This window comes from Egretta garzetta, unplaced genomic scaffold (genome assembly GCF_000687185.1).
Source record: "Egretta garzetta isolate BGI_Z169 unplaced genomic scaffold, ASM68718v1 scaffold134, whole genome shotgun sequence".
Classification (NCBI taxonomy): Eukaryota; Metazoa; Chordata; class Aves; order Pelecaniformes; family Ardeidae; genus Egretta; species Egretta garzetta.
The window spans coordinates 475,432-503,181 of NW_009259422.1; the positions used below are offsets into that span (position 1 = coordinate 475,432).

The 27,750-nt window shown below is 51.3% G+C and overlaps 1 protein-coding gene across 1 annotated transcript in view; it reads left to right on the plus strand.

The window, feature by feature from the left end:
- Positions 1-19,290: 19,290 nt before the first annotated feature.
- Positions 19,291-27,750, plus strand: part of LOC104124581 (serine/threonine-protein kinase SIK3) — a 56,097-nt gene continuing 47,637 nt past the window's right edge. Inside the window, exon 1 of the mRNA XM_035892503.1 lies at positions 19,291-19,320. Within this exon, the coding sequence (XP_035748396.1) occupies positions 19,306-19,320 (15 nt within the window). The 5' untranslated portion in view covers positions 19,291-19,305. The remainder of the gene's footprint in view (positions 19,321-27,750) is intronic.

The window sequence follows — 27,750 nt, forward strand, 5'->3', positions numbered from 1 at the left end:
CCCCCTCCGTTAAACGGCCATCAAAGGGGTTCCATAAAAAGGGAATTATGTGGCTTCAGCCAAGTTTCAAAGTAGTCGAATCATACTAAACCCACACAAACAAACTCCCACACCCAGTGGAACTGACACGTTGTGCTCAAAAATAGCACAGCGTTTGCCTGCGTCTGCGGGGGGAGCCGAGCTCCGCTCCGCTCCTCAGCAGCGATCAGAGGGTGGGCAGGAGATCCTGGGGCAGCCCGAGCATCTGCCACCGAGGTGGATCTCGCCGGGAGCCCATAGGCTTGCCCGTGACCTTCGGTGGCATACCTTGCCGGACGTTATCTTGGAGCGTTTAACTCTTGCAGAGCACGTGTCCTGATTACGCTGAAACGTTGCTGTTCCTTCTGGTTATCCCAGCGGCCTCTGCATCCAGTGTCAGGGACAGTTACCAGCCTGGGCAGCTGCAGTTTGGGTACGGGGTTCCTGTAACATTGAAGAACTGCGGAAAAGGCCTGGTCCTTGCGTAGTACCGGTGCGTTCCGAGTGACTCCAGCATCCTTCTGTGGGAGGTGCAGAACTTTACTGTGGGGGAGTGGGCATAAGTCTGTGTTCTGTGGCCATGGCGGCTTTGATTACTGCTATAACTCGGTTATCGTATGCAGCTGGCGGGAGTGCAGATAGTCTTCCCCAAAGCGTTTTGGTCTTTAAAGGTTTGAGATGAAATTGAAGGTACAAATACAAGCGTCGGTTCCCTGCCCCTTGGCTGGAGGGCGCAAAGGCATTCCCGCTCTGCGTCGTGCAGAGCGGCTGGCGTGTGGGCAGGGTTTGTGAAGGCTGTCGGAGGCAAACGCTTCGCTGGGAAGACCTCCCTGCAGCAGTCAGGGAGCTGGAGTTCCTGAGAACATGTATGAAGGAGCTGGCGGGCCTACGCCACGGGAGAATAAAGCAGGGACGTTGATGCACGTACAAAACGCTCCTTTGGCGCAGAGGAAGGAGCAGCAAAGCAGGATGTGTTTCGCCTGGCTTTGGATGCGAATGCCTGGGGCCGGCTGGTGGGAAAAGTCTTGCCTGGAGGGGGGATTCAGCACACCCCGAAACAGGGCAGCTGAGCAAAATTGCCCATTTCTTTCCCGTGCCTGGAGTGGGAGCCTGGCGTGCCCAACTTGCCAAAGCAAGGCAGCTGAGTCCTGCCTTGGCCTTCTCAGTAGGGGCTGCTCGCAGGAGCAATCTGTGTGCGTTGAGTTACCGTCTTGATTTGCAGATGGATGAAGTGACTGGCCTAAATTTTGGTATTGTGTAATGCCGAAGGTGACTGTGTTATCGACAGCCCAATGTCATGTTTTCATTGTCGTTTGGTATCTCCTCGGCGTTTGCTATTTCATGTATGGTTTGGCAATTGGAAGCTCTGCCTTCAACTTCTTAAAGTATCTGATGCAGTTATAGTACATTAATTATCGAGTTTTGAAGACTGTTTAGAAGAAAAGGAGTCTCTGTAGGGTATCAGCAGGCGACTGCGGCCCCGGAGCTGGAGGCTAGAGTGGTTTGACAGGGAGCCAGGCGCAGGACGACTGTCAGAGCTCCATTAGGAGAACGCACGCCTTGGTGCTGCTGGGAATACAAGAGAATGTGGGGCTGCGGCAGCAGATTAAAGTATTTCAATTAAAGTCTGGATTTGGAGGCTGCGTATGTCTGCTGCCTTTCAGCAAGCAGATGGGTGTTTCATGTCTCCCTCCGCTAACTTTTAAAATACGGTTAGTCCTGCTGGAAGTAGTTTTGAATGGGGCTGACCCAGCGAAGTGTTTTCAAGCTGAGGAAGTGGACGTGCATTTCTGCAACAGAAGGGAAGACACATTTTATTTTTAAGGTTTTTCCTTACCTAAGCAAGTCTCTCTCAGCTTGCACTCACTCTTTGGCTGACTCGGACTTTCAGCTGTATCGCTTCCTGGACGGCCTCTTCCCGCGCGTAGAATGTTATGTGCAGAGATGCCCGTGCAACGTGTGAGGAGGCGTAACAGCGACGGGCCTGCGGGGGAACCACGGGCATCACGCTGCGGACACAGGGGTTTCTTTTTTTTAAGGTTCAGGGATCTACTGTCCGAAGCGCTCCTGGATTTTTTGCCTGCCTCCAGGCTCATCAGGGAGTTCCAGGTGTGTTTCTGGTCCCTCTCGGGGGACCGTGTCATTCAGGCCCCAAGGCTTCTTGCTGATGGGCAAAGGCAGCTGACTTGAAGCTGATGAGGCTTCACCTGAGAACTAATTGTAGCATTTCACAACAGCTAAGTCTGTTTAATGGAAGGAATGAGTTGACAAGCTGTATGTAATTGTGTGTGAAGTCTGATCAGATAACGTGCTGAATTGCAGCAGCCATCCTAACTGGAAGCCGGTTCCCGTCTGTGGGGTGGAAGGACAGAGTCTGCTCAGGTACCCTGCCGCTCTTAAAGGCTCGCAGGGGTCCGGGGCGGTGCTGCTGCGCGGGCTGGTTGCCCTTGCTAGGGCAGTGTGCGTGCATCCGAGGGCAGGTAGGCATGGCTGTTCAGATCTTCTGGGATATGGGCTGCATTATAATGGAAGTGAAGAAACTAGGTGAAAAAATGCCTCTCGTCATCCGTGTGTCTAAATCCTTACAAAGATGTTGGTCCGTGCTTTCCTTTCGCTAGCAGTGCCCCTTTTCATTGCATGTTTGTTCGCTTCTCCTCCTTGCCATCTCTTCAGGAAAGCTTTTATGCCTTTATCCCTTTGCCTTGAGGCCCAGGATTGCTGCTGCCTTGTAGGCAAACAGTTGCCAGCTGAACTACTGAGCGACGTTACCAGCCGGTCTGTTGGCTGGCGAAATCCTGAAATGTCTGCTCTCTGGGTTTGTGCACTCCCACGATAGACAGAGGCACTGATCTCTAACCTTGTCCGTAGTTACCGTGGCACTGTAGTAATTAGTGCTATCGAAAAACCTTTGCCGTTTGGCCAGTTACCGTAACAGCGTGGCCATGTTTCCGTCCTTCCTAAATTTTAGTTTAAGCTGAGTAGCACTGGCAGCAACTGAAGATGAAAAGTATTGGTCTTTGTACTTAGTCTTTCCTCTCTGGATGTGCTTGTAGGAAATCCTTGGGCTGTAATCTTGCAAGTGGCTCTGTCAAGGTTATCAGCTAGACTGGAGTGCCGCTGACGGATAGGGCTGCTGGCAGCGCGCGCGGCATCTCCCGGCCGAGGCCGCTCCCGACTTGTGCCGACGCAAACGCCGTGCAGCTCGCTGGAGCCCCTCGGGCTGCTGCGGGGAATGGTTCTGGCCTTTCCCCTGCCTAGGAACAGGGGAAGGATAACGTGCCACTTGATTTATGGTAGGTTTTCTCATCACCGGGTGGCCAGAAGACAATAGCTTAATTTTGCGGGAAGCTTCTGTTGTACCTGGTATCGTCTGCATCCCTGGGGCTGGTAACAGCTGTAGCTGGTTTCGGCAGTTCTTGGGGTCGTAGGGCTTCCCCCTGCTCCCCCCAGTAAGACTGACTGTTATGTAGCTTAGCTCTACTACTGGTTTTGTTCTGCACACGTAAATGTGCCGTGAAACAAGCAGAGTGGTTACCCGGTAGCTATTAAGAAATACGCTCTGAGCTGTACAGAGCCCATCTATGGTTGTGCACGGGGAGGCGGTTGTCAGTTGTACAGCGACTGTTTGTTTTCAAGCACAATCTCATTGGAAACCGATAAAAATCATTCCGATTCATTCTGTGTGCAAGGATTTTAATATTTGGCTCCTGCGGTGGTTGTTTTTCACCTGAGGTGCCTTGGGAAGCGCAAGAGAGAATAAAAAAAGAAAGGCAGCAAAGACTTTTCCTTTCTGCTGGTTAGTTCAGCTCTTTTGTATTATTAGAAACAAAATACAAAGCTGGTGGGGGAGAAGGGAATCACGGTAGGTACCTCCCGGGTTGGCTGGTGCGTGGGTGCTGTGTGCCCACTGCCCTGGCAGAGCTGCAGGGGATGTGCGTTTCCCACAGCAGCTGAGCTGCACGGGGAAACCTGTGCTTAGTCAGAACAAAATAGTAATATTTTTTTCATCCAAGTTGAGCCTCCCGTTACCCAGTAAAAAGACAAGCGAAGACTGACTATAGGTATTTTCCGACTCAGTAGGCGCTTCTGCAGTTTCTGAGTCATTTGCTAGACATGTGGGCCTTAATCTCCGCTTTCCGTTGTTTGTGTGCGCGCTGCTGGTCCCGGTTTGGTACCGCAGACAAAACTGGATCGTTGCTTTTGCTTTCCGATGAGACAGTCGGGTATGAAGTTAGCTCCTTCGCGTGAGCTCCAAGGAGCATACGGGAATTGCAGCGTGGGATTTGCGGCTGTACCACCTTTTTTTATGGCAAGGGTGGGATGCAGCCTCTAATTATGAGGGTCATGAAATCGTCTAGTTCCTTTTGATACATTTTCAGGGACCTGGAAAGCCCGTCTGTGGTGCCGTACTGGTGAGTTCCCTGGAGAAACACACCTTTAGTCCATCTTTCTTGCTGGCAGCGGTCGCACTTGCGTGCTCTGCTCCGAATCCGACGCCAACAAGGCAAGCAGTTCTGAAAAAATGTCTCAGAAGATGTGCTGGTAAAGCCCGTGGAACATCAGCCGGTTCCTACCAAGGGTTGTCTGTGGGAAAACTTCAGCTGAGAATCTCAGAGCTGCTTGAGAGCGTAGGGAAACCAATTGTCCCTCGTGTGCAAACACTGTTTGCTTTTTCTCAGGACAGGAGGTTCGTGGGTGACCCTTGCAAGAGACTGTAGGAGCGTAAGGAATTTACTGACCGTGCTTCCGTGTCTCCAGGAGGACAGGGAAGCAGCTGTTAGTGCTTCTTTCTAATACACGCTGCGGGAGATGGCAGGCCTAAAATTCTGGTTTGGTTCGAGGACGTCAGCATGCTCTGCTCTGTGAGCAGAACTGCGTATTCTGTCTTGCAGATCGAGGTTTACAAAAACCCTGCGTTGTTTCAGCGCTCGGAGCTCTTGCGTCTCGCCCGTCAGTGCGGGAGTGGAAGCTGATGTGAGAGCACGTGTGACAGCAGGGCCTCGGCGCTCCAAGTTGGGCTGTCAGGTTGTCCAAAGGCTGGGATTGTCAGTTGTCGCAATCAAAATCAGGACAGGCATGCCTATTTTTCCTGTAGAGCAGCAGTTTTGGATGGTGATTAAATGTCTTGAACTTAAAGGCGGATGGTGTTAGGATGCAAGATAAACTCTTCAAAAGTATATAAAATCTTGCAGGTCCTGAGAAAACACGAAGGGGGTGCCTAAGCCATCCTGATCCAGATGAGGCGAGAGAGATTTGATGTAGCAGAGGTGTAACTCAAGTTGCCTTGAAGGATGCTGTGGGCAGAGTGACCGGGCAAGGACGGCACGTGGCCGAATCCGTTCTTCATTTGTGTGGGTGGTGGCGGGGTTCCTTGTCGCTGTGCTGATAAGCAGCGAGTTGCAAAGCATCGGTGGCTTGTAGCGCAGCAGGAAATTAGGGGGAAAACGAAATGTGTCAGAGCTTTCACCATGGCAACAAAGCCCAGCTCACGGCGCGGCGAGACAAAAGCGGGTCAGGTCTGCACGGAGCAAGGTGGGAGCCTGCTCGAGGCTGCGTGCCTGCGCGCCTCCAAAACCTGCCCCTTAATTCCTGGGCGAGAAAAGCTGCCTTCGGTGTAAATCACAGAGTCATTAAGGTTGGAAAAGCCCTCTGAGATCATCGAGTCCAACCGTCAGCCCAGCAAAGGGCTGGTAAGGTGACAAGGAACTCGGGGATTTGGCGTCGGGGATTGGAAGCGAGTTCTGCTGATCTCATTCTTGCTTCAGCGAAGCATCTGACTTGCTTTTCAAAGGCTACAGTGGATGGGAATGTTTTATAAACTCCAAACAGTCATTCAGCTTGTTTACCTTTCCTTGATAACTGTTTGTAAATAAGAGAGCAGTTGTAAGACTGCTTTGTAGGACAGCGCCCAAGTGAGTTGCTTAATTCCTAGGCTCTTTCTCTTGGATTTGTAAACAGTCTGTGGGCTGCCCTAGCACCAGATCACGGTCTGGTGGCCTGCCACCCCCTTGTTAGCTCTCTTCTCATTCGGTGCGTTCCAGCATTTGGAACTCTTCAGTGAGGTCGGCAAGGAAGGGGTTGGGCGGCACCGACATCATCGCTGACATGGAGAAGAGCTGCCTCTGCTTCTGTCTCCCTGACAGCATCTCTCGACACCGCTTCTCCCCGCGTGGTTTCGCCATCCCTAGCCAGGCCCCAGGTCGCCCTGGAATAAACGGCAGCGAGCTCCGAACGATGCTGCCGCGGTGCTGCTGCTCAGAAGTTGTTTTCTTCGTAATTGAGCGGGATATTAAAAGGTTTATGGTTTACAGTTACAGGCCTTGCTCTGGCCGGGGGAGCGTCGAAATTGATACGGCAATTACCGCTGGGCACATCACGGGTTGTGACTCTCACATGCTTCGCGAGACAAAAGTGGAAGTCGCTGGAGGAGTGCCACCGGCGAGGCGGGCGCAGGCTCGCATCCGAGCCGGGCGCTGCTGTGGCTCCGGAGGAGCAGGGGACCAGGGGCCGGGCAGGCAGTCCTGCACCCGCCTGCCGCCAGCCCTTCCGAGGGCGAACAAAGAAATTGCAGTCAGGCTGTCGGTTTTGCAGAGCACAAATATTAAAAGGGAAAAAAAAAAAAAAAGCAACTTGAGAAGTGCGATGAGAGCAAGAATATTTTATGAAATTTGTTTATTCCTGTCGTCTTTGCTTTGAATTTGTCCTCAAGGCAAGAACTGCGGCTGAAGTAGGGTTTTTCTCTTTTCGAGCGCTGCATTTTACCCGTCTGCTTTACATTTTCTACTTTTTCGTCTCATAGCATTAGACTTAACTTGTTTCATTGATGCCAGTCTTTCCCCAAACGTGATTTACAGACACATTTGACAAGCACCCGTGCCTGTACTCGGCCGAAAGCTGCTCTTGCCGGCCTGGCTCGGAGCCGCGGGAGGAGCGCTGCCTGGTGCCGAGCCCCGAGCAGCCCGGCTGTACTGGCGCGTCCTGTTGCGACGTGCAGCAGTGACCAGGTCTGGGCGTCCCGGCCCTCGGCGGGGAAACGCCGCTTCCTGGCGGATTTGCATCCCAAGCCCTAAGTCAGCAGTTTGGGGTTTTGTGGGGTAGGGTGCCCTGGCTTGTTCGAGTGAGTCATCATTCAAATAGTCACCAGAGCAAACGTGCTTGTCCAAACAAGAGGAGCTCTGCAGAGGCACCCAAGCAGGCTATTTTAAAGCGAGTTGCCTGTCTCTGAGGTAAACAGCAAAACGCTTTTTATTTTACCACATGTAGGTCTCCAGACTGGAAAACCTTACGCATTGGTCCATGTGATAAGACCGCCTCTCTCGCTGCCTGAAACAAAGCTTGCTTCCTGTCCTCCAGATTCAGATCCTATCGAGTTGGAGGGAAAAGGGATTTGGGCTGCGGGGCTGTCTTTTCCTTGCTGGGTCCCAGAACAAAGGCTGCTCTGAATAAACCCTCCCGTGGTGCCTCCTCCTCCTCCTTCTTACAGGTGGAAGCCTCAGCTGCGCGTCTGAGTTGTTAGAGCGGTGAAGTTCAGGGCCTGGGATGCTCCACCTGTTAGACTAGGAAAATCAACTCTCACTTAAGATTGCTTTTTGGGTTTTGCTAGGCTTTTTTTTTTTTCTTCTGTTAAATGTGTTTCAAGATCTTGAACGGCGATTCCAGTCTTCTTTTTGTTTCAATCCTTCGGCTTCGGTTGGCTTCGCACCGAAAAGGGTGCAAGTGGCTCTGCAAGACCGGCATGTGTGGTTAGGAGGCTTATTCGTACTGAGCTATGTCTGCAGGTTGGAGCTGTCAGACTCCCCTGTGCTACCAATCCACGGCTCGAGCAAGAGCGGGTTCCGATGGGTGACTTCAGTGTGTCACCCCATACGAAGTCGGAGGCAGCTGTCGGCCGCGCCGACCCGCTCGCGTCGGGACCCCCTGTGCGAGCCAGCGTGCAGTTGTCCCGGGTTCGGCTGGGACAGAGTTAATTTTCTCTTAGTAGCTGGTATAGCGCTGTGTTTTGGATTGAGTATGAGAAGAATGTTGATGGTTTAGTTGTTGCCGAGTAGTCCAGGGTTAAACCACGACAGCAGTATACCTGGCTGAGGTTGTGCCGAGCAAGGGCACCTCGTCAGGCGCCTGGCTGGGGCTCCGGTCTGCGAGCAGTCTTTCTGTCGCATGGGAAACCAGTAGATACCTGTATGGGAAAAGCACTATCAGCCCAGCTGTGGTCTGCCTCCTGCCATGGTCTCACCCTGTCTCCTTTCACGGGATTCTTCCCCAAAATGCCCTCGTGGGCTGCAGAGAAACTGATTGACAACCACTGCTTTTTTTTTTTGGTTCTCTTGCTGTTGTTTCTGTGTCAAGTGAGTAAGCGTTAACAAGCCGCCTGTCCTCCGGCTCCACCGCCCAGTAGAAAGCATTGCGGTGAAGCTGTTTTGGCTCTGGCTAATGTTTTCCTTTGTACTGGGCTCCTCTGCCCTTGGGCTTTGTGCGTTTGTGTCTCTGGCTATCGGAGCGTTCACCTCGGCAGTCGGAGGGCAGGTGCAGCCCGGGCACGGGGCTGCCCTGCCCTGTTGGGTCTGCCTAGAGCTGCTCCGAAAACTCAAGGTCAAGTGGGCTGCAGCTGCGTCGCTGCTCGCCGACCGCTGGCACGGGGACGTGTGGGTGCCGGTGCTGCCTGGGGGGCCCCGGGCTACAGGGGCGAGGTGGCTACCTGGCTGGTGGAAGATTGCAGAGCTGGTGAGAGGCCAGGGCGAGCATTCTGCCCTGCTCTTACACCAAGGTGTGAATAAACTCTTGCTGGCCAGGTCCTGCTGCTCTGGCCCTGGCCGTAGAGCCCGGGTGTTGGTGACCGTCGGGTCCAGATGCTCACGGGCTGTGAATTCCCCTTTGAATTTGTGGTGTGACCTCTCTGGTTTCGACTTGGAGCTCATGTTATGGGAATCCTTGCGTGGAGTTAATTTTCCTTATTGTTGGCAGATCGTGAGCCAAATGTGTACACAGTTTAGTGCAAGAGCTTCCTATTGACAATGATTTCAGAGTAGCCGTTGTTTATAAAGCGAGGGATTTCCAGCTTTCTTTTTCTTCTCTCTCCAGTGCAGAGTAAACTCTTGGAACTGAATTTCTTGTTTTCCACCTGCTCGATGACAGTTGTTGGATTCTGCTGCTGTTGGTTCAAACCCACAGGCCGAAGGGAAGACTGAGCTCTGGGTGTTTTCAATGTTTCTAAACCTATACGCGGTGTGAGTCCTCTGAGGGTGGGTGGGATATGGGCGCCAAAAGGCGAGTGAATGGGGAACGCTGAGATCTCGGGCAGCTTGGCTCTGTGCGTGACACTGGCGATAGTGGGAAGGTCTTGACACAGACAGGCTCTTGCTTGTATTGTAGCTGGAAGAGAAGTTTAGGTGATGTGGAAACAAGAGGAAGAAAGAATCGAAAGTGAGCGTATCCTCGCCGTTTGGTCTGCGCGTGTTGTAATGCAGACTGTACGGCATGAACGGCGTGAGCAACGCCATCCTGCTGTCCTGTGTGCTCGGACTCGTGTCCTGGTTTCTTAATTCAGGCGCTGCGAGAGTGCTGCAAAAAGCTTTTTGGGGAATGAAGGTCGTTGGGATCCATTTAGCTCCCATCAAGCTGATGTGTACAAAGCACCTTTTCATAACATTGCCAAGCCAGTTCTGTCTGGGTGAATGACGGCGAGGGCCTCTCTTCGCACGGTTGGGCTTCGTTCCAAAGTATTCCAGTCTCACGCACGCGTATGAGTGTTTTAAAAAGAATAAATCCCTCCGCCTCTTCTGGCGATATTACTGTCGTTACCCTGCTAGCAGTTTTTAGAAGTTACAGTTTAAGTAGTTCCCTAATTCGGTCGTCTCCTACGACGTGTCTAAAAACTCCCCCAGAATTAATGCCAAACGCAGTGGTTGGAAGACGGGTTGACCAACGCCTTCGGCACCCAGCTCAAGATCAGCAGGAGTTAGCTACAAGAGACTTGCTTGCTGTTCAAGCTGATAGCGCCAGGGAAATATTTAGCACATAGGTGACACTTCTGATCTTTAAAGCACTTCATAAGCATTGGCTAATCCCGCAGTGCAGTTCTTGGTTGGCAACCTATCTGTCTTCCCTGGAGAGAACAAACGGCTGAAGGACTACGTGAAGCTGCAGCACAAGGCTGTGATCGAGCTTGAATTTCAATTTGATTTTTTTAAGTTTAATTCAAGCTGCTAGATCCGCTGCTTCCGTAACCTGAAGCACGTGAACTGGGTGCGCTTCACCCGGGCCTGGGGTGCGGATGCGGTGGTATGTGTGTACCAGCCGCGCAGAAGAGTCCGAGCAGCGGCGGCGCGAGTCCTGAAAAGTAAAGTAACGATAGCAAGCAAAACCCCCTGTCTTCCTAGGGGCTTAGAAGGCTCCCCCGCCTGTGTGCCTGGGCCACTTTTGTCTCCTTTTACCATTTTCTTAGTGGACCGCAGAGGGTTGAGTGGGATCGTCCCCTGTGTTCTCTGGCTTGGCTGAGCTTGCAGGAAGGGATGTGCTTCGGTCCCTTCATGGGCTGCAGGCCTGTCAGCACAGGCTGCTGATCCACGCAGCACAAACAAGATGGGAGGAAGAGTTTGTTAATACTGACCACGGCAGTAAAGGCGTGGGAATAGCAGAAGTGACCTAGGAAGGGCCAGATCAGCCTAACTTTTCCAGTTTTCTTTTCTGGAGTTTCTGAGGTGTGTGAGGATGAAGAAAAGCGAACTGCTGGAGACAGCTCAGCCCCAGGAAGCATGATTGGAGAGACAGTAGCTATACATGTGAGTCCTCGGCTGTGCAGTCACTGCTGGCTGACGGAGTGGAAGAAATTTGGAGCAGTGCAGAACGTCGTAGGCTCTCGTGATGTTACCGTGAGTATGAAAGACTAACAAGATAACTTCAGACGTCAGCAGTTTGTTTTCTAGGAGGCGGTGAGCTGCCAGCTTTTGAGTAACTCCTTAGAAGAAGGTGCCTAATGTAGGAGTGAACTTGTTTGTTGGCATGGAGACAAGTCAGCCTTTGATTCCCTGACTCCGTGATGGATGCTTTCTGGGGCCTCTGGAGTCAGGCTGCCCATGTGTCCCTCCCTTCTCAGCCTTGGAAGGTTTCTGGTGGTCCGGGGCTGCAAGTGTGACCACAGGACACGTGGAGAGTCTCAGCCTGAGATTTCGTTTTAGTAAGAGTTGTAGCCAAAGTTCCTGTAAGCTCTTGCTCGCTCTGCAGCTGTGAGACACGTGCTTATAGGTTCATGTAGGTTGGAATTTCATCTTTCGGCAAGCTGCTTTGTGCACCTGTGATGCACTTTAGATCCACACTCGATAAAGAGCAAATTAGAAGTCAGAAGTCTAATTAGAAGTCACTGGAGGAATATTCTGAAACCACTAACATAGTTTTGGAAAACGTCCTTCGCTTCACATGCTGGTGGGACATATTTTCTCCAGTGCATTGTTACTGTACGCGATACAAAGGATGGGTCAAGTGGCTGAGATCAGGGGAAGCTTTTATGCAGGTAGCAGCCATGAGCTGGGGTTGGTCACGGCAGCGTGTTCTGCTGTAGCTCTTGGAACAGTCGTAGAGGACTGCGGGTACTCAGGTCTCTGTGGTGCTTTCTGGTTATATCTTTTCAAATTGCCAACCAGCAAGGCCCAATCATTGCGTGGAAGTGTTGCATTACTACTTCTTCAAGATGAACTTTGTTCGGAAAATACCCGTAAGCTGACTTATCCTTACAGCACTGCTTCCTTGTCATCGTCGTTCGCTCGTTCAGGTCCTTGTGTGGTGTCAAGCTTGCTTCTGTTTCAAAGACTTGGAAGACGAGAGTTATGTTTTGCAAAGACTTGGTGTCAAGAACGTGTGTTGTAAGTGGGAACAATTCTGAGCGTGTAGCTTCTAAGTCTGCTTGGAGTGAGACGAGTTCGGCGTAACAGTTTGACTTCTGCTGAGGTTTACGAGTTGTTTTGCTATGGGTAGGACGCACAGGTAAGGAGAGCTCCAGGGCAGCGTTGCCAAAGGCGGTTGGAGTTCAGGTCTAGGAACCGATGTTAGTTTCTGTTTTGTAAATGCAATTTCATAAGCTTTTAGTTGAAATTGATGAATTCCCGTGACCTTGCTCATACCTGTCCGCGTGCTCCGCGTGACTGTACTGCTTTGATGAGGGTGTTAATGGGTGACTTGCTGGTGATCCCTGTACGGCAGCGGCGCTACATCCGAGAGCGGGCTGTGCAGTGGCCACGAGGGAGATCATTCAACAGGATGGCTGGCAAGATGCTTATTGCAATGAGAAATATTTTATAAAGGCAGTGGCCCGTAGCGGTGGGCATCCAAGCTGGCGAGCCTTGTTCCAGAGAACCTCAGGTTTTCCCAAGGAGCTACTGTCGGGTGGGAAAGGATGTGCTTGTCTAGCTGCTTTGTCTGAGGAGCCCAGCTGTCCTGGCTGGCCAGGAAGAAAGATCCAGTTAGTGAGGTGGCTCTGGTTTTACTTCATGCGTTGGACGGCAGTGTTGTCCTGATGGTGGGAGCAGGGGGACGGAAGGGACCTTTCTGTGCATCTGCTGGTTATCTTCTGATCCCACCTGAATATGAGGGCATGTTGAGTTGCTCTTGATCTGCCATTTCTCTTTGTGGCTAGGTGACGACTTGCTTTCAGCTAGGCTTTGTGGGTGTCTAATGTATTAAATTTTCCATAGGTAATGGAGCCACGGGCTTGAAAACCTTGAGGGAGAAAGCTGCTTATTGTTTAGTAAGCTCCTAAATCCCCGAGTCCTTTGTTGCCTTCATCTTGCCCATTTTGTGTTACCTTAATTTTCGCCCTTTCAAGCTAGACTGAGGGTAATGTGCTGAAGAAATACCTCATCCTGATAGAATGAGTAAATCTGGTGGCAAGCTTGACAGATCGTTTCTTTAAAGTAGTAGCCATGGGGAAATGTGCTTGGCGGCAGCTTTGAGTGCTGACAGCATGCTGCACAGTTAACTCTGAGATTAGTGGCTTCCTCCAAAGTGAATGGAGACCTGAGTGGTTCCAAATTTTGTCAGCCACTGAAATGGTCTCCTGTAGCTTGTAAAGCTGCCATGTCATTACCTCAGTTTTGGGTGATCGTCGGTGAGATGCTCTGAAGGCCCAGGTTACTGCCTGCGTTGAAGCGATGGGTTCATTGAGCTTGGGTGGAAAGAGTAACTGGTGAAACCTTCTGCCCTACTTTTGGCGCGGGGGGGAAACAGCCAAGCAGCTGTGTAGGACCTCCAAGTATAGGAGCATTGTTAACTGCCAGCGTGGAAAAAGTGAAGGATTTCTTTGACTTCCAGAGTTGGAGAGAGCAAAGTCAGTATTTCAGAAGTTATTTGAAACTCTGAAGATTAGTCACTTGCCTTAAAAATAGAGAAATAGCTGACTTTGTGCCAACTGATTGAGCTGCAGGACGTGTGGGGGAAGCAGGCAGTCAACAGCAGAGACTCGAGCAAGACCTGTGTGCCTGTTGGACACAGATGTCTGGTTCATGTCGAGAAGCTTGCGCTGGAGAGAGGTTTAGCTGGCGGTGCTAGGCAGATGGAGTTTCATCTTCCTCCAAATATTTTGCCTTAAATCTTAAAACTTCCTACATAAGGCAGTGCTTCTCAACGTACCTGTTTTTTCCCTTGTTAGTTTATTTAAAGCTGGCTTTTAAGGGTTTCCTCTCCTTTCTCAAGTCTCCTTACACAAAATGCTGTTGTATTTGCTATGGGGAGGAAAACCGAATTACTTCTGCCCTTAACCAGCTTGGCCCTTTCCTTCAGCATCCTGTTCCCATGGGAAGAGCAAATCTATACGCCGGGCAGACGAGCGTGCTTTTGGAGTATCTTCCAACTCAGAGCTTGCGTGCGGTTCAGTAGCTGAACCCGAGGTCATCCGTCGCAGGCGAACAGTACGTCGTTGGTGAGTGAAAGGGAGATGGGAAATGGCATTTACTGCGATACCAGAGATGAGCCATCTCCTTGAGCCTTGGGGCAATCACGACTCCGGCTTCTGAGAGTGCCCTAATCACTAAGCTACAGGCTAATAAGGGAGGGGATGCTCTGCCTCTCATGTTGAAACTGGGGTACTGTGTAGGAAGGAACGTAAGATTCGTATCATCAAAGACCGAAAGCAAGAGGGAACATGATTTTGTAGCCTGGTGATGAGGGAACTCCCCTGGGAGGGGGTAGGCATTGGTTTCCATCTGTGCTCCAGGGACTGTTTATGTATTTTGTGTTGAGAATTGCTGGATAAAGCACATCTAGAGCTGCAGTCTTGCTAAGGAGCCAGCGAGTGTCTGAAGAAGACTTGGAGGGTGTGCTGGGATGGCTAACTGTATTTCACCGCCGCTGTGGCTTGCTGCACGTGGCTCTTCAGGCTGTCGTTTTTAGGACAGGGACCTCGGTTATGTACAGGTGACTGCAAGCCGCCAGATTACTTTAGCTTAGTGAATTCGTACATCTCCACTGCAAGTATTAACCGACCAGAGGAGTACTGCTGGTCTGCTGCAAGGAAAGTACAACGTGTTTGATTGACCTCCTTCAGGCAACCGAAGGTGTAAAGATAACTTAGTGTGTTAGACAGCTTTTACCAGAAGGTGAGGTAGTTATCAGGAGCTAGGAGGTGATGAAGGACCGGTTCTGTTTAGATCTCATGATTAAGAACCTTCCTTTCACTTCTGACTTACTACTTAAGTACCTAAATTGCTTAATGAAAGAGAGAGTGTAATATGAAAAACTAGCAAGGTAGGAAGCATGGTTTCCAGTAAAGCTTAAACCACAAGGAGTTTATCAGAATCCTGGGGCGGGGGGGGAGTCCTGCTGTGTATTCATTAGTAAAGAAACCAAAAAGGGGAGGCACAGCTCAGAAGACAGAATATCTCTCCATTTTTTCAGGCATTGGTTTGTAAAAGGTGGAAAAAGGTAAGCCGGTCGATCGCTCGGCTCGGTGTGCAGAACTAACTGCTTGCTCGCTATTGGGAGTAGGAGCTACGAGGGCGTTGTTGCATAAAACAAGCCCAGTCCTGTAACATTTTGTTTAGATAAAAGATAGAACGAACATTCAGCAGTTACCTGCACTTATTTCGGAGCGCTCGGTAGCTTAATGAACCTTTTCTGTTCGGCTGCCTGGTCAGCCAGTTCAGTTGGTAAGGCGTGCGAAGGCAGAGCGCGATGCGTTACCCTGACGGCAGTAGGATGCATCGCAGTAAAGGGACACGTGCATGGGTTTATGGTACGTGAGTTTTGTTTCTGAAGAGCTGTTCTGGCTCGCTTCGAGGCGTAGGAGGCGAGGGTGCAGCAGACTTTCCTGGGCAGAACCGTCAGTCCCTGGTGCTGGCTGCTCGCCAGCCTGGTTGGTCCTTGCTCTTCGTAGCGAGACCTTTTCTGTCGGAGACTCTGATCTTTGGCAGGTCTTCTGTACTTGGGCATTAGCTGGCACTGCCAGCTTTGGCTAGACCACCGGCAGACTGTTGGACAGGGAAGCTGTTTTGATTAGATGCATCATCTTCGTCTGTGGCGGGATGAATGTTTTACCAGCAAACACCAGTCACCCATCGAGAAGGCTGTCAGCTCATGCCAGAGAGGAAGGGTCTGAGCTTTATATAACCAGATCTTTTGGCTCAAAGACTTTTCAGAAACCAATTTTGCGACTGAGCTCGAGGCTAATTACAGCAATATGTCTGCTGGCATTCAGCAACGCATCGGAGTATCTTTGGATCTATCCATATGCTCTCTTCACTTTTCGACAGACCTGAACGCAATGGAGGAGGGGTTTTAGGAGGGTGTGTGGCATGGGAGAGACTCCAGCTTGCCTCCTGTTGGGGTGAATTTGCTGCCTGTCTGCCAGACTCCCCGTGGAACGGCAGTGCAGAGAGGCTGGCTCCATGCGAGGAGGTGGTCTGCTTGTGTGCTGTTACGTTTTTAGACCGTAAAATGCGATGGGATTGCAAAATCGAGTTGGAATGGGTAACTCAAAAACTCATCATGCAACCCGTAGTAAAGAGTGGGCCATACGCAGGATCGCTGTGGCACTTAATCTTTAGAAATCCATTACCTTGAGCAGCCACTGCAGAAACTCTGGTCTGTACCAGGATATCTGCGTTTCTTGACTGAGCTTCAGAGGCCTAGGAAAGCATGCGTGTAATGCAGAGTTTGTGCTATTTTCAACCACGGCTTGCATCGTTTTCTTCTTTTCTCCTTGGGTAAATAGCTACAGCGCTTCAGCAAAGCCCCTGTCAGCTCTTTGAGACAGGGAATGCCTTGTACTGCTTGCCGAAGTGTGCGCGTCTACCCCCACGGTATGCATGTCTTCGGTACGGTAAGGGTGGGATAGAGCTGAAAACCTGCCTCAAACATCATCCGCTTCGAGGTGCGGTGGCTGGGAGGTGGCTGGGCTGCACAAAGGCTTTTTACATTTGCAGTGGTTTAGGTCTTGCTTTATGCTTTTCATGACTCTTACCTGGTTGTTTTGTACCGCAGCTGCTAAGTTATTGATGCTGTTCCTCCTCCTTTCCCCACACCTCTGCAGTGATGTACAGCTGAAGCAGGGATGAGTAATGCTTTTTAAAGAAGTGCTACTCTAACCTTTTATGCTGGATGCGTAGATTGAACGTTTTAATCTCTAGATTTTCCATTGCATTGGGATGACTGTACATTCCTATCAAATGATTCATTTGATTAGCATAACTTTGCTGTGAACCAAAATATCTCTTCAGATCCTCAGAGCAAAAGGGATCTAAAGCGCAAGCCCAGATGCATTGTCGAGCGCTCTGTTTGTGTTTTCCACAGCTGAGTGCTGTGTACAAACAGGTTGGAGTGTAAGGCTGTCCTTTTTCTCCCCCTCCCAAGCGCACTTAGTTCCCTCGCATTCCATTTCAGTGACGTTGGAAAGCTTTTTTTCTTTCTTTTTCCCCAGAGGGACTAAGCAAAACTGTTTACCCTCAGCTAGCCAGCTTCCCCTCGGACAGACGAAAGCCGGAGCTCTCAAGTACAGCGAGATGAGTGTGGCGGCGGGAGGAGAGGAGAGCATGACCAGCGAGACCGAGTGGAAGCTGGGATGTTTGATCCTCATTTTATGAGGTGCTGCCATTCGCTTAGCCTCCACAGCTGTGCTGTCAGCTCTCTGTTTGGGTTTCCATGGGCTAAGCACACAGGCCGGGTTTGCATTCAGCTGCGGGGCTGTGCTCGGGACCCTGTGTAACTGCTTGTGCGAATTCATGATCCTGTGCCGTTATTGCGGCTTGGTTTTGCCCCCGATAGCCGTTTTTTGGACGGTGTTGCAGCTTGCAAAACGTGCTACCCAGAAGCGAGGCGTGTTCCGTGCTAGCGGGCACAGCTCGGTCTTAGGCTGCCAGTGTCAGAGCCCGTGTTGCACTGGGCCGAGTGTGAGAGATTATTGCATCCCGGAAGGTAATCCCGGGCTCTTCCTCAAGTCTTGCTAATGTGGGGTTTTTCTTGGTTGTTGTAAAAATCCACTCGCCATACACCATATCTTCTTTGCGTTGCTTGCCTGCCTTGCTTGTTAGTGGCCGTGTCTTCCTACTCATGGAGCACTACGCTAGCTCACCGTCTGGTTTGCAGTTGTTTTCACGCGCACCCGTTGTCCCTTGCCATCACGATCTGTGCACTGGTAAGCTCTGGTCCACGGACCAGTTGTTCCTGAACAGCAAGCTGGCAAATGATTTCAGCTTGGCAGTGTTTAAATATTCTGTGCCCATCGGTAGTTTTGAACTTCCCAGCCTGTTGTGTACGCAGTGATGAGCGTAAGCTCGCGTTCCGCTCCTCTGGTGACACTGAACGCCGTTACCTGCCCTGGCTCCGGTCACTGCCGCGGCTGTTGGAGTTGAACACGCTTTGGCGGCATCGCTCCTGACAACTGACCCTCAAGCTATATCCACCTGCGTTAGGGTGTGAAGCTGAACATTTAAATTTGAACTGTGCTTCATGTGATTGCCATTTTTAAGCATGTCCAAGCTGTTCATCCTGCTGGAGCGATAGGTCTGTCTTTTGCAGCTCCCTGGGACACACAGGCCATCAGCGCGATACGATGGTGTGGCTAATTACTTTATAGTCACCTTGAGTAGTTTGACATCCGAGCCTAATGGTTGTGTCTGGGTATGGGAAGAGGAACCTGGCACATAACTAGTGGAAGCTGTAGCTTGTAAGAAGCATGCTTTTGTAGAGCCTTGCTGATGGGAGCGACTCAGTCCCTAGCAGGCTTGTGGCTTCTTTAGAAGGTGCATGTACTGGCCCTAGCCCACTAGAGTTACCTCAGATGTCTCTGTTATTTGTTCTCTAAGACTCTACCACATTCCATAACCAGGGAAAAGTTCTTGTTTTCCTTGAGGCAGCTGTTGCATTTAAGGCATTTTTGGTATGTGCTAGAATAGAAACTCATTTTCATTTTGCACCTGAATCATAGCAAGCCAAGCTAACGCGACTGAAGCTCGCTTCTGGAGAGACAGACAGAAAGTTCTCCTGCACTGTGCAAATCTCTGGCTGTGCCAGCTCCGCTCCGGTCTTCCCTCTCTTCGCTGCCCCAGCTCCAGCAAAACCGTGGCCAGCAAACAGGGAAAGCCCCTTTGATCAGGGCGCGATTCTATGAGGCTTGGCTTTCTCCTCACCGGCTGCAGGGGGGAAGCCTGAGGCTTTCTGCCCGCTCGCAGGGAACGCTGCAAGGTGCCTTTCGTGCAGGACAGCAGCATAGGTGTGTTCGCCGACTGATTTGAAAGTGGGTAGCCTGTGCTAATGACTCTGGTTGACGTGCCCTGAACTAGAAGCTGTCTGCGTGCTGCCTGGCCGCGCTTCAGTTTGGTACCGGTGGGGTTGGGTGACTTTGCATGGGAAAAGGTTTCTTGAGTTTCTCACGGCTGCTCCTGGGTCCCATTGGCCTCGGTGGTGATGGGATGGCTTTTGGGAAGGGAAGTAGATGCCACGTTTCAGGCTCTTAGCCCTTTTAAGAGTGCGACTAACCCCCTGAATTGACATTTCTAAACCTTAGGCCTTCGAAAGAAAACCAAGCAAGGTTGACTTGGTGGGGAAGGGGAAGTTGCATTTCTGCTGAATATCATGGTTTGAAATACCCGTAAGCTTTGCGTGCTCTTCCATCCGCGAGGGAGACGCTCAGGAAAAAATGCCGGTGCTGAGAGAGCTTTTCCTGGAAAGATGACAGCAGTTGCAGGAGCAGCAGCCCCTCGCATGGGCTTGGCCTTAGCAGGAGCCAGACTCCGGGTGTCGGATGCAAGCGCGTCCGGATGAGGCTGCTGAGAGCGGGTCGGCTTCCTGGCCTGATGTTCCCGTTGCATGCTCCAAAACAAGGTAAAAAGTAATATTTGGGCACATACGGTGTTCTCCTCTTTCTTCCAGTGGCTGACATCTTCCTGCACCCTGCTGCTGGGCCGAATGGTGCTGGGATTGAATTGAAATAAGCCCCAGGTCTATTTTAGCGCTGTCTTTTGATCGTAGCTGGTTGATGCGTGGTTTTACATTCACTTGGATGTGTCTAGAGGATACGAGATTAACTAGTCCGCGTGGAAGTAAATTTGTTGGGATTTGCGGAGATACAGGGCGGGGGGGGGGAGATGGGAAGCGGGGAGGAATAGGATGTTGCCTCGGAGGCTTCTTCGCTAGCCTGGATGTTTCTCGTGGTGTTCTCTCCCTTGCCAAGAAGGGATATTGCAGCTGAAATGCAAACTCTCTCTAGCACTGAGGGCAGCGATGATTGTTAGCGGTACCGGTCTTGCAGTCGGTAAATAACCTTTTTTTCATCTGCATTTAAAGAGAGAAAAACTAATCGGCCTTGCGAGACGGTCCCTTTATTTTCTTGCTGCTATATTTTAAGTTAATAGAAATCTCATTTATCTGCTTCTGGTAATATGTGTCCCTGGAGAGCAAGGTCATCACAAATGATACGAATGAATGAATAAGGGAGATGGGAAATGTGATCTGAAATTCCTGCAGGCTCGCTCATCTTGCACCCTCCGCGTGTCAAGGGAGACTGTATTTACGTCACTGTGCCTTACATAAGGATCTATAATGTGACAGCTCCCGAGGTTGTGTGGGTCTTAGGAGGCTCCTGGGTAATTGGTTCAGTATGTGCTCAGCAGAGAGCTGCAGAGAACTTCTGTACGAGACTGCGGCCGCGTGGAAAGCTTTTGATTGTGGAGCCTTTATGCAGCTCTAGATTTCTTTTTTTTTTTTTTTTTTTCTTCTTCGATATCACCATTTTCTCTGGTGTTACAGCTGGTTCGGGCATCTTGGACTTGTAGTGCACGCCAGCTTAAAAACGCTAAAGAGCAGCAGGCAGCAGTTGACTTGTAAATTAGCTACCGAGGGCCAAGTAGTCAATATTTGGGACAAATGTTGATACCCAGTGTGAATAAGCAAGATACTGTTTGGATTGCTACACTTTTTCCACGCTTTCTTGCACAGCTGCCATAAATACCTTGCCCAATACTGGTAAATCGCTTGTTAAACCAACTTCCTACCTGTTTTGATCGTGCACTTCGGAAACAGCGCCGCGTTTTGGAAATGCCGTGACCAATGTGCATGTTGCCAAACAAGCAGAATTACAAACCCGAGAGGCTCGGGGCAGAAGAACGCGGCTTAGCTATAGGATATGGCCTTGTAAATAAAACCAGATCCGACTGTAATTGTGTGAAGTCAAGTTTCTTAAAACCAGAGCCGGTATTTGCTCATGTTTTTTGTGATTGAGCTAAAGCTTTCCAAGTCGGTTAGAGCGCTGGAAAAAGAGAAGTTCGGAAATTCTTTTTGGAAAGAGATGCCTCGCAATGATCCCGCCTGCTGCTCAGACCAGGTAGCGCTGGCTGCCTGTGCTGAATTATTTGCAGGCCTTGTGGCATATACTGCATCTACGTTACCTGAGCTTAGTCTTAAATAAGCAGGATTCTCTGCGTGCTTTGCCGCAAATGCGGTTGTTTGGTGACCGTGTCCTAACGTTAGCCAGCGAGCAACCAGTGAGCTTGCGGCTGGTCAGCGGGCGCTGCTGTTCTTGACATTTACGTGGCGGTCTTGTGATAGTCCAGGTTTAGAAGGTGAGCGGCTTGTTTTACTGGCCGTGCCATTTGATATCCGTACGGTATGAGCTCTGCACTGAAATCCCCGCTGACTGTCGAGCGCAAAGAGGACGAGCGCTTCAAGCGTTAGAGCTCAGGGGCGAGGTAGCCTGTAAAAAAGCTGCCATTGTTTCTGGCGAGGACGGAGCGGGCTGGCTCCCCAACGGAGATCTTGCCCTCAGGCTGGGACTCGGGTAGTCCTTACGGTAAGAAAGAATCACTTCAAAGCTTGCATCTGTACTCGTAATCTTCTTGTGGTTTACGGATGTGCAGGCATATGAAAAACTGCTTTCTAAGTGGCGTGGTGATGAGTAAAGAACTCGGGGAGAACTGGCCTATATAGGAACAGGTTCCTCCCCTGGCAGAGAGCTGGCTGAGCCGTAGCCACATAGGCTTGCCCAAATCTTCTGTGACGTTCCCAACGGTGGGGGACATCTGTCCTGCAGCGTACATTGCTCACGTAGTATTTTTTGCGTGTGATGCTGAGCGTTTTCCTTTCTCGATCCCCCAGCACGTGTGCAAGATAAAAGGTAACTGCTCCTTGCCTGGGGAGTACTTTTACCCCATCCCACCGCTCCTTGCTTGGGGAGTACTTTTACCCCATCCCACCGCTGCCCCAGAACCCGCGTACCTGACCGCCAGTCTCAGTCCATAGCATCACACGTGCAGAAAATCATTTGTATGTCTGAAAGCTCCCCCCCGGTGCGCTTAGCATCAACAGTTGCTGCGCTTCTGAAACGGATCAGCGCGAGCTAATCGCTAATCTGCTTCCTGCGTTAGTTCTTGCTCAGGTGTCCAAAACGTCGGAGTAGCTGTGCCACCTTAGACCAAGGCTTCGCTTCCCCCAGCGTGCTGCGCTTTTTCAGATTGCCCCGAAGATGGACTTTACCCGCGTGACGCCATCTGCTTTCCTGGCTGTGGCCGGGGCTCTGCTGCCCCTCTTCCCCGGCAGCACCAAAAGGGACCGCGGAGAGGTTGGTGTCCTGCCCGGGAGCTGGCACGCGAGGGCCACGGAGCCTCTGCTGCTTCACAGATGAAACACCAAAGCTTTTTTTTTTCTCCTGCCCTCAGAATAGTGCCGATGTGGGCATGGTGCATAAAATGTGAAACCGAATTCCTGAAAACGCCGGTGAGGGAGAGATTTTATTTTTCTGTTGGATTCCAGGGTGACGTGGGCTACGCAAGTCTGCTGTGAGAGGGACAGACAGGGCGTGCTCTGTTCGCTGGGCCTTGGCTGCAGAGGCAGCAGGACAGACTGAGACCTTTGTTTGAACGAGGTAGGGGTGACGGGGCTCTCTTCCTCTCCCATAGTACCTTTCCACACTGCCATTTTCAGTTTAGAGTTCTTTAAAAAAAAAATCTTGTAAGGAAAATCAAACCCCGGCTTGGCAGCCCGTCTGTCTAATCTTGGGTAAATGCAGATGCGCATCTTGGAACAATTTACTCCCGGTTGTGTTTAGGGCTACCAGAGTGACTGTTTATTCCCACATATGGAGCATGGTTTCAGAAGGTAATTTAAACAAATGGAGTGCCACTTCCAATTTTTCAGGCTTCTCGTTTAGGAGCCAAAAGCGTTCTCCTGGCTCCAGCTTGCCCACCCTGGCTGTATCGGTTCCCACATGGTCTGCCAAGTTTGCAGAGAACCTTCTGTGGTCCCTTCCCTTTCTGGGGCGGCAAAAATCCCTCGGGCGAGCGTGGCTCGTGCTTTGTTCGGACATGAAGCGAGGGCCGGGGCGCGCAGGCATCGTGCCTCTGGGGAGCCCGAGGTAGCCAGCCCGTGGGTCGAGCGGCCGGGGAAAGCCCTGCCTGGGTGGACCTGCGGAACTAAGGCCCCGTGTCTGTGCTTCTGAAGCCGCAGAGACGGTGCGAGCTTCCAGCCGTGCCTTCCGCTTCTGACATGGCTGGCAACAGAACGCGCCTGTTGTCTACGTGCTGCAGGGCCAGCAAGAATTTCTAGAAAATACACACACCTCTGTGTTCTGTGGCTGGAGAGCTGCCTTGGTAGATGGTTCTTTGGCTTCGACGTGCATCTTGCTGTACCGTGAGATCTGGGATAAGAAAATAGTTCAATAGCTGCGTCAATTTGTTTTTGTGAAAGTAAATATTTTCAGGCTACTGAAGGAAAAATCAAAACGTGTCGTCAGCTTCCTGGCGCAATTACTGCGGACCTGTTTGCTGTAAGAAATAGGAAATGCAGTGAAATGGGAAAACCGCCGCGTGTTTCTTTGTTCAGCTTCACGCGTGTGGTGCTGTTCTGCTCGAGGATGCCTTGAGTCACCAGTACCTGCTCTCTGACCATCGTGCCTTGTATGTAAGGAGGAGCTCAAATGCGGAAAGTTCAGACGCGCAAAGCTGTGCCTTGCAGACTTGCTTTCAGACCCCCAAACGGATCTGTAGATTGGCTTTATTTGTTTGGTTTTTGTTTTCTTGCCGTTCCTGCACATATGAAAGAGGCTTTGTCCTCTGTCGGGCCCTGAATTTCACATGTACAAGGAGCGGCATTGAGTGAATTCCAGGCTGCGGCTTTGCTTCCACGTGCCCCTGCTGCATTTACCTGTATTTAGTGCGTGTCTCTGAGTCAGTGTTTACTCTGCAGTATTTAAACATTCCCTAGAAATTAAATCTTTTAAGAACATTATTCTTCACACCAAGTGCTTGCAGAAGCCCAGTTGTGCAATGCCTACGCTCATGTATTGGCTGCTGTCTTACTCCCTCGGAACAGGATTTACGGTGGCAAAGCAAAGCAGCAGCCACAATTAGAATTTCGGTACTACGGCGCTGAAGTCTGCTTTCAAAATAGCAGTGTTTCCATGCTCCAAAAGTACTCCATTGTCCCTTGCTTTACGTTTTGGAGCTGGGGTGCGGCGATGGTTGCTTGTCACGCCCGCGAGGGCTGCGTTGGTGCTGAGGGCAGAAACCCCCCTGGGAACTCTCCGGACACCGGAGCCCTTGGTTGCTCTCCATCTCCCGCTTTGCTAGCTAGCTTGTTGGAACGGAGTAATGCGCTTGATTTGCGTAGATGGAGCGGCAGCGATAAGACCGTGACATCCATTGCTGCTTGTGATTCTTTTTGTTTGGCCTTTTGCCACGTACTGTCACCAACCTGCGGTTCATGGCTGCGGGGGATCCTTGGGAAGCGGCGGGTTGCTTGGGTGTGAAGCTCTGGAATTGTCCTGTCCTCACCTGAATTAACTGCTCCGAGGAGTTGCGTTACGCTTCAGCTTGCACAGAAGGGCGAATGGGGAACGTGAGGTCTGACTTCCCGGTTGCTGTGATGGTTTGGTTCTCTCTTACAAGAGTACGGGTGATGGTGCTGTCCCTGCTTTGCCAGTAAAGCTGGAAATAAGGTCTCCACTCTGCCCCTTACGATAACCCTTGATCAGGGCTCTTCCCTCTTTGCAGACGAGTGCTTACCTCCTTTGGCTTCTGGAGCTGTTGGGAGGACTCCTCAGCTTGTCCACCTTCAGAGGGGGGAACACTCACCTTAAGGGCTCTTGCTGGCGGCGTGAGCGCTGTGAAGAGGTATCGTGGGGTCCTTGAGGACGGGAGATTTGCAGCAGTGCCCTTCGTCTCCGAGGCTCTTTCCTCCGCGATGCGGTAGCAATCAACATCTGGCAGAGGTGGAAGCACGCCAGCCCACACGGGAGCCGGTTCCCCCGGGTGGCTTCGGCGGCTTTTGTGGCATGGCAGTTTGTCCGTCCGGGTGCCCTTCTGCATGGACCGTGCTGCGCCGTGCTTCCCTGAGAGGCTGTCGCTGTATCGCGTTTTGGCTTTGAAGTAGCCTTTCAACTCCTGAGCGTGTTATCTGTGGGTTTAAGTCATTTCCACTGATAAGGGAAATGGGGCACTACTGTTGGAAGTGGCTTCTAGGCTTCTCTAGCAGTGTAATTCAGTTCTATACCAAAGTGAAGGGGGATTTTTTAAAAAGTTGCTCCGTGCGGTTACTGCCGTGGAAGGATCTTCTGCCAGGCTTGCTTTGTTAGGAGACAGATTTAAATTTTAAGCTGATGTCTTTGTGTTTTTTGTGGGGGAGAAGCGAGCTTCCTAAAGCCGCAAGAGGCAGGTGCCATGTCCTGACGTGGCTGGTGACTTCTTAGTGGAAGTAACCGCGAGGGTGTCTTTGTCCTCGGCGAGCTGAGCTGCTCGCTTGTGAAGAGTGAGGAAACTTCTGAATTCACGTAGGTATTCCCCCTGGTCTTCCACTGCAGAACGGCAGTTTATTTTAAGCCAGATTTTATGACCGAACGTAAGTTGCCAACCGTGCATCTTCCTTTGTGCTCCTGTAAGCTCTGCTGAAAGCAGAAGGGAGGAGGCACCCAGTGGTTCTCCTGCCTAGCAGGGGCTTTGGAGGAGTCCAGGGAAGACCAACAGCTTGCAAGCGTCAGGTGGCTTGAGCTTTGACTTTGCTGTTCCAGTTGTGCCCTTAGAGGTTCTTATTTGCAGCAGCGTCCCCGAGAAGGTCCCCGGCAGGGCAGGGTGAGCCGCGGTAACGGGGGAGTGAGATCCCAGCCAGGCGCTCCCCTGGGTGTGCTGGTTTACGGCGAGCTGAACCACCGAGCTGCCTGCTCTCTTTCCAGCAGAGAAGCTGCCGTGACCGCATTGAGGTTTTAAGGTCACTACTTTTAATATCTCTCGCAAATGTCAGTGCAAATAATGAGAAGTAGAGGGGGCGGGGGCCCGGGGGAGGCAGCTTTCCTGAAACCTGTGGTACCAACACTGGCGCGATTTGGGTTGCTCCTACCGCAAAGCGCACGCGAGGTGAGGGTGAGGAAGGGGCTGTCCGGTGCCTGGGGTTTTTTTTTTCCCCCTTGGTTGTTGAGGGTTAATGTGTTGAAGGCTACATTCCTTACAGTTTCACTTTTGGCTTCTCTTCCTAAAAATTTCCACTTCATTTCATAACAGTTTTGGAGTGAGGGGTGGTGATACTCTGGAACCTTTGCTGAGGCTGAGAATGTTCTTTTGTGTAAGCGGGGGGATGGAGGCAGCCACGGCTGTTTTCAGGCCCAGGGGAGCGTGGAACAGATCTTCCTGACAATAACACTAACCCTCCCTCGATCGGCTAATTGGGGGATTTTTAATTAACTGAAGGAGTGGAGATAGTAAGTAGAGGCAACGGGTTTGAGAAGAAAATTGCTTTCTTCTGTGTCCTTGCAACTGCAATGAAAATTCTGATGTCTCAGGGCTAAAAATTTGTGTTGCATGGGTTTGATCGTTTCTATTCTTTTTTGAGCCAAACGCAGCCTAAAGCCGGTGGGTTTTGCAGGCACGTAGTAAGCACGTTATTGATGGAGACGTCTTGGCCAGGTAAACTCCAGCCGTTCAAGAACTGTTCCGAGCAGGCAGCGCTTGAACTGACCGGTGAGGGAACCTGCAGCAGAGACGCTGTGGTTGCCCTCCCCTCGCTGCTGGCCCCGGGCCCGATTCACAGGCCCGCTTTGCACGAGCGGACGTCTGCCGTTGCTTGGGTCTCCCCTCCGGAGGTGTGCAGACCCGGCACCGCCTGGAGGTTTGACGCCGGCCTTCATCATCTGATGCCGTCTGGCTTGGCGCCTCTACTTGCACGCAAATGCTGGACCCTTGAGCACAGCGACAACGCCGGCATTGTACTGACCGTGCTTTTGGCGTGTCCGTTGGAATTCTGCCTCACGGGCTGATAACCTGATCCAGAGAAATCTTTGCTAGGCTACGCTGCGACATGAGAGATCTTTCTGCGATTCGGGCTTTAATTGGCTCAGATGCTTCATCACTTGTTACGGTTCAGCCTGTAGATGTTTGGGGATAATTTTGGGGGGGCAGAGAAAAACAGAGATCTAATATCTGGCCTAGAAGGTAAGAAATGCTTGGCCTTTGTGGTGCCTTTCATCTTTAAATTGCGGTGCCTTTCCCAGAGGGGGGCATCTTCTCTCGGTTGGTCTATGCTACTTTGGTCACGGCGCTAGCCCTCCATCTGCATTTTCCCCAAGGAAAAGGACCGCTCCCAGGCTGAACGTTTATATGGGCAGGAGAAGTTGCCCAAATTACAGCAGGTGTCGAACGGGTTGGCTGCCACTGAGAATACTTTAATCCCGACGGCTAGTACAGTCTTGCAAAGCAGCGGATATTCATCGTGAACGCACACGTACGCTGCCCTCAGCGTTTAAAACGTGCTCACGCCGCGGAGCCTGGGAGCCTGCATCTCTACGTACCGCCCGGATGGTGCGATCTGTGCTAAGCCGTCAGAAAGTGCCGTTCGCGAGACATCTTGTGACGGGGCCGCTGCTTATTTGTTCCCATAGAAACTGCCATCTAATCACGGCACATGGATAAAGGCTGTTGCTGGAAACGCGGTGTCTAAAAATTTCTGAACGCATCATCTAGATCTGGCGTTTTGCTTTATCCTTCGCTTTCCTGTCGAAACCCTGGTCCCTTCCCGCTCGGTGTGCTGAGTGTTAATGCATGCGGCACCCTACCGGTGCCGTACTCTGGGCTGCATCAGGAGAAGCGTGGCCAGCGTCGAGGAAGGGGATTCTGCCCCTCTGCTCTGCTCTGGGGAGACCTCCCCTGGAGCCCTGCGTCCAGCTCTGGAGCCCTCAGCACCAGGAGGACGTGGACCTGTTGGAGCGGGGCCAGAGGAGGGCTACTAAAATGATCCGAGGGGCTACTAAAATGCTCCGAGGGCTGGAGCCCCTCTGCT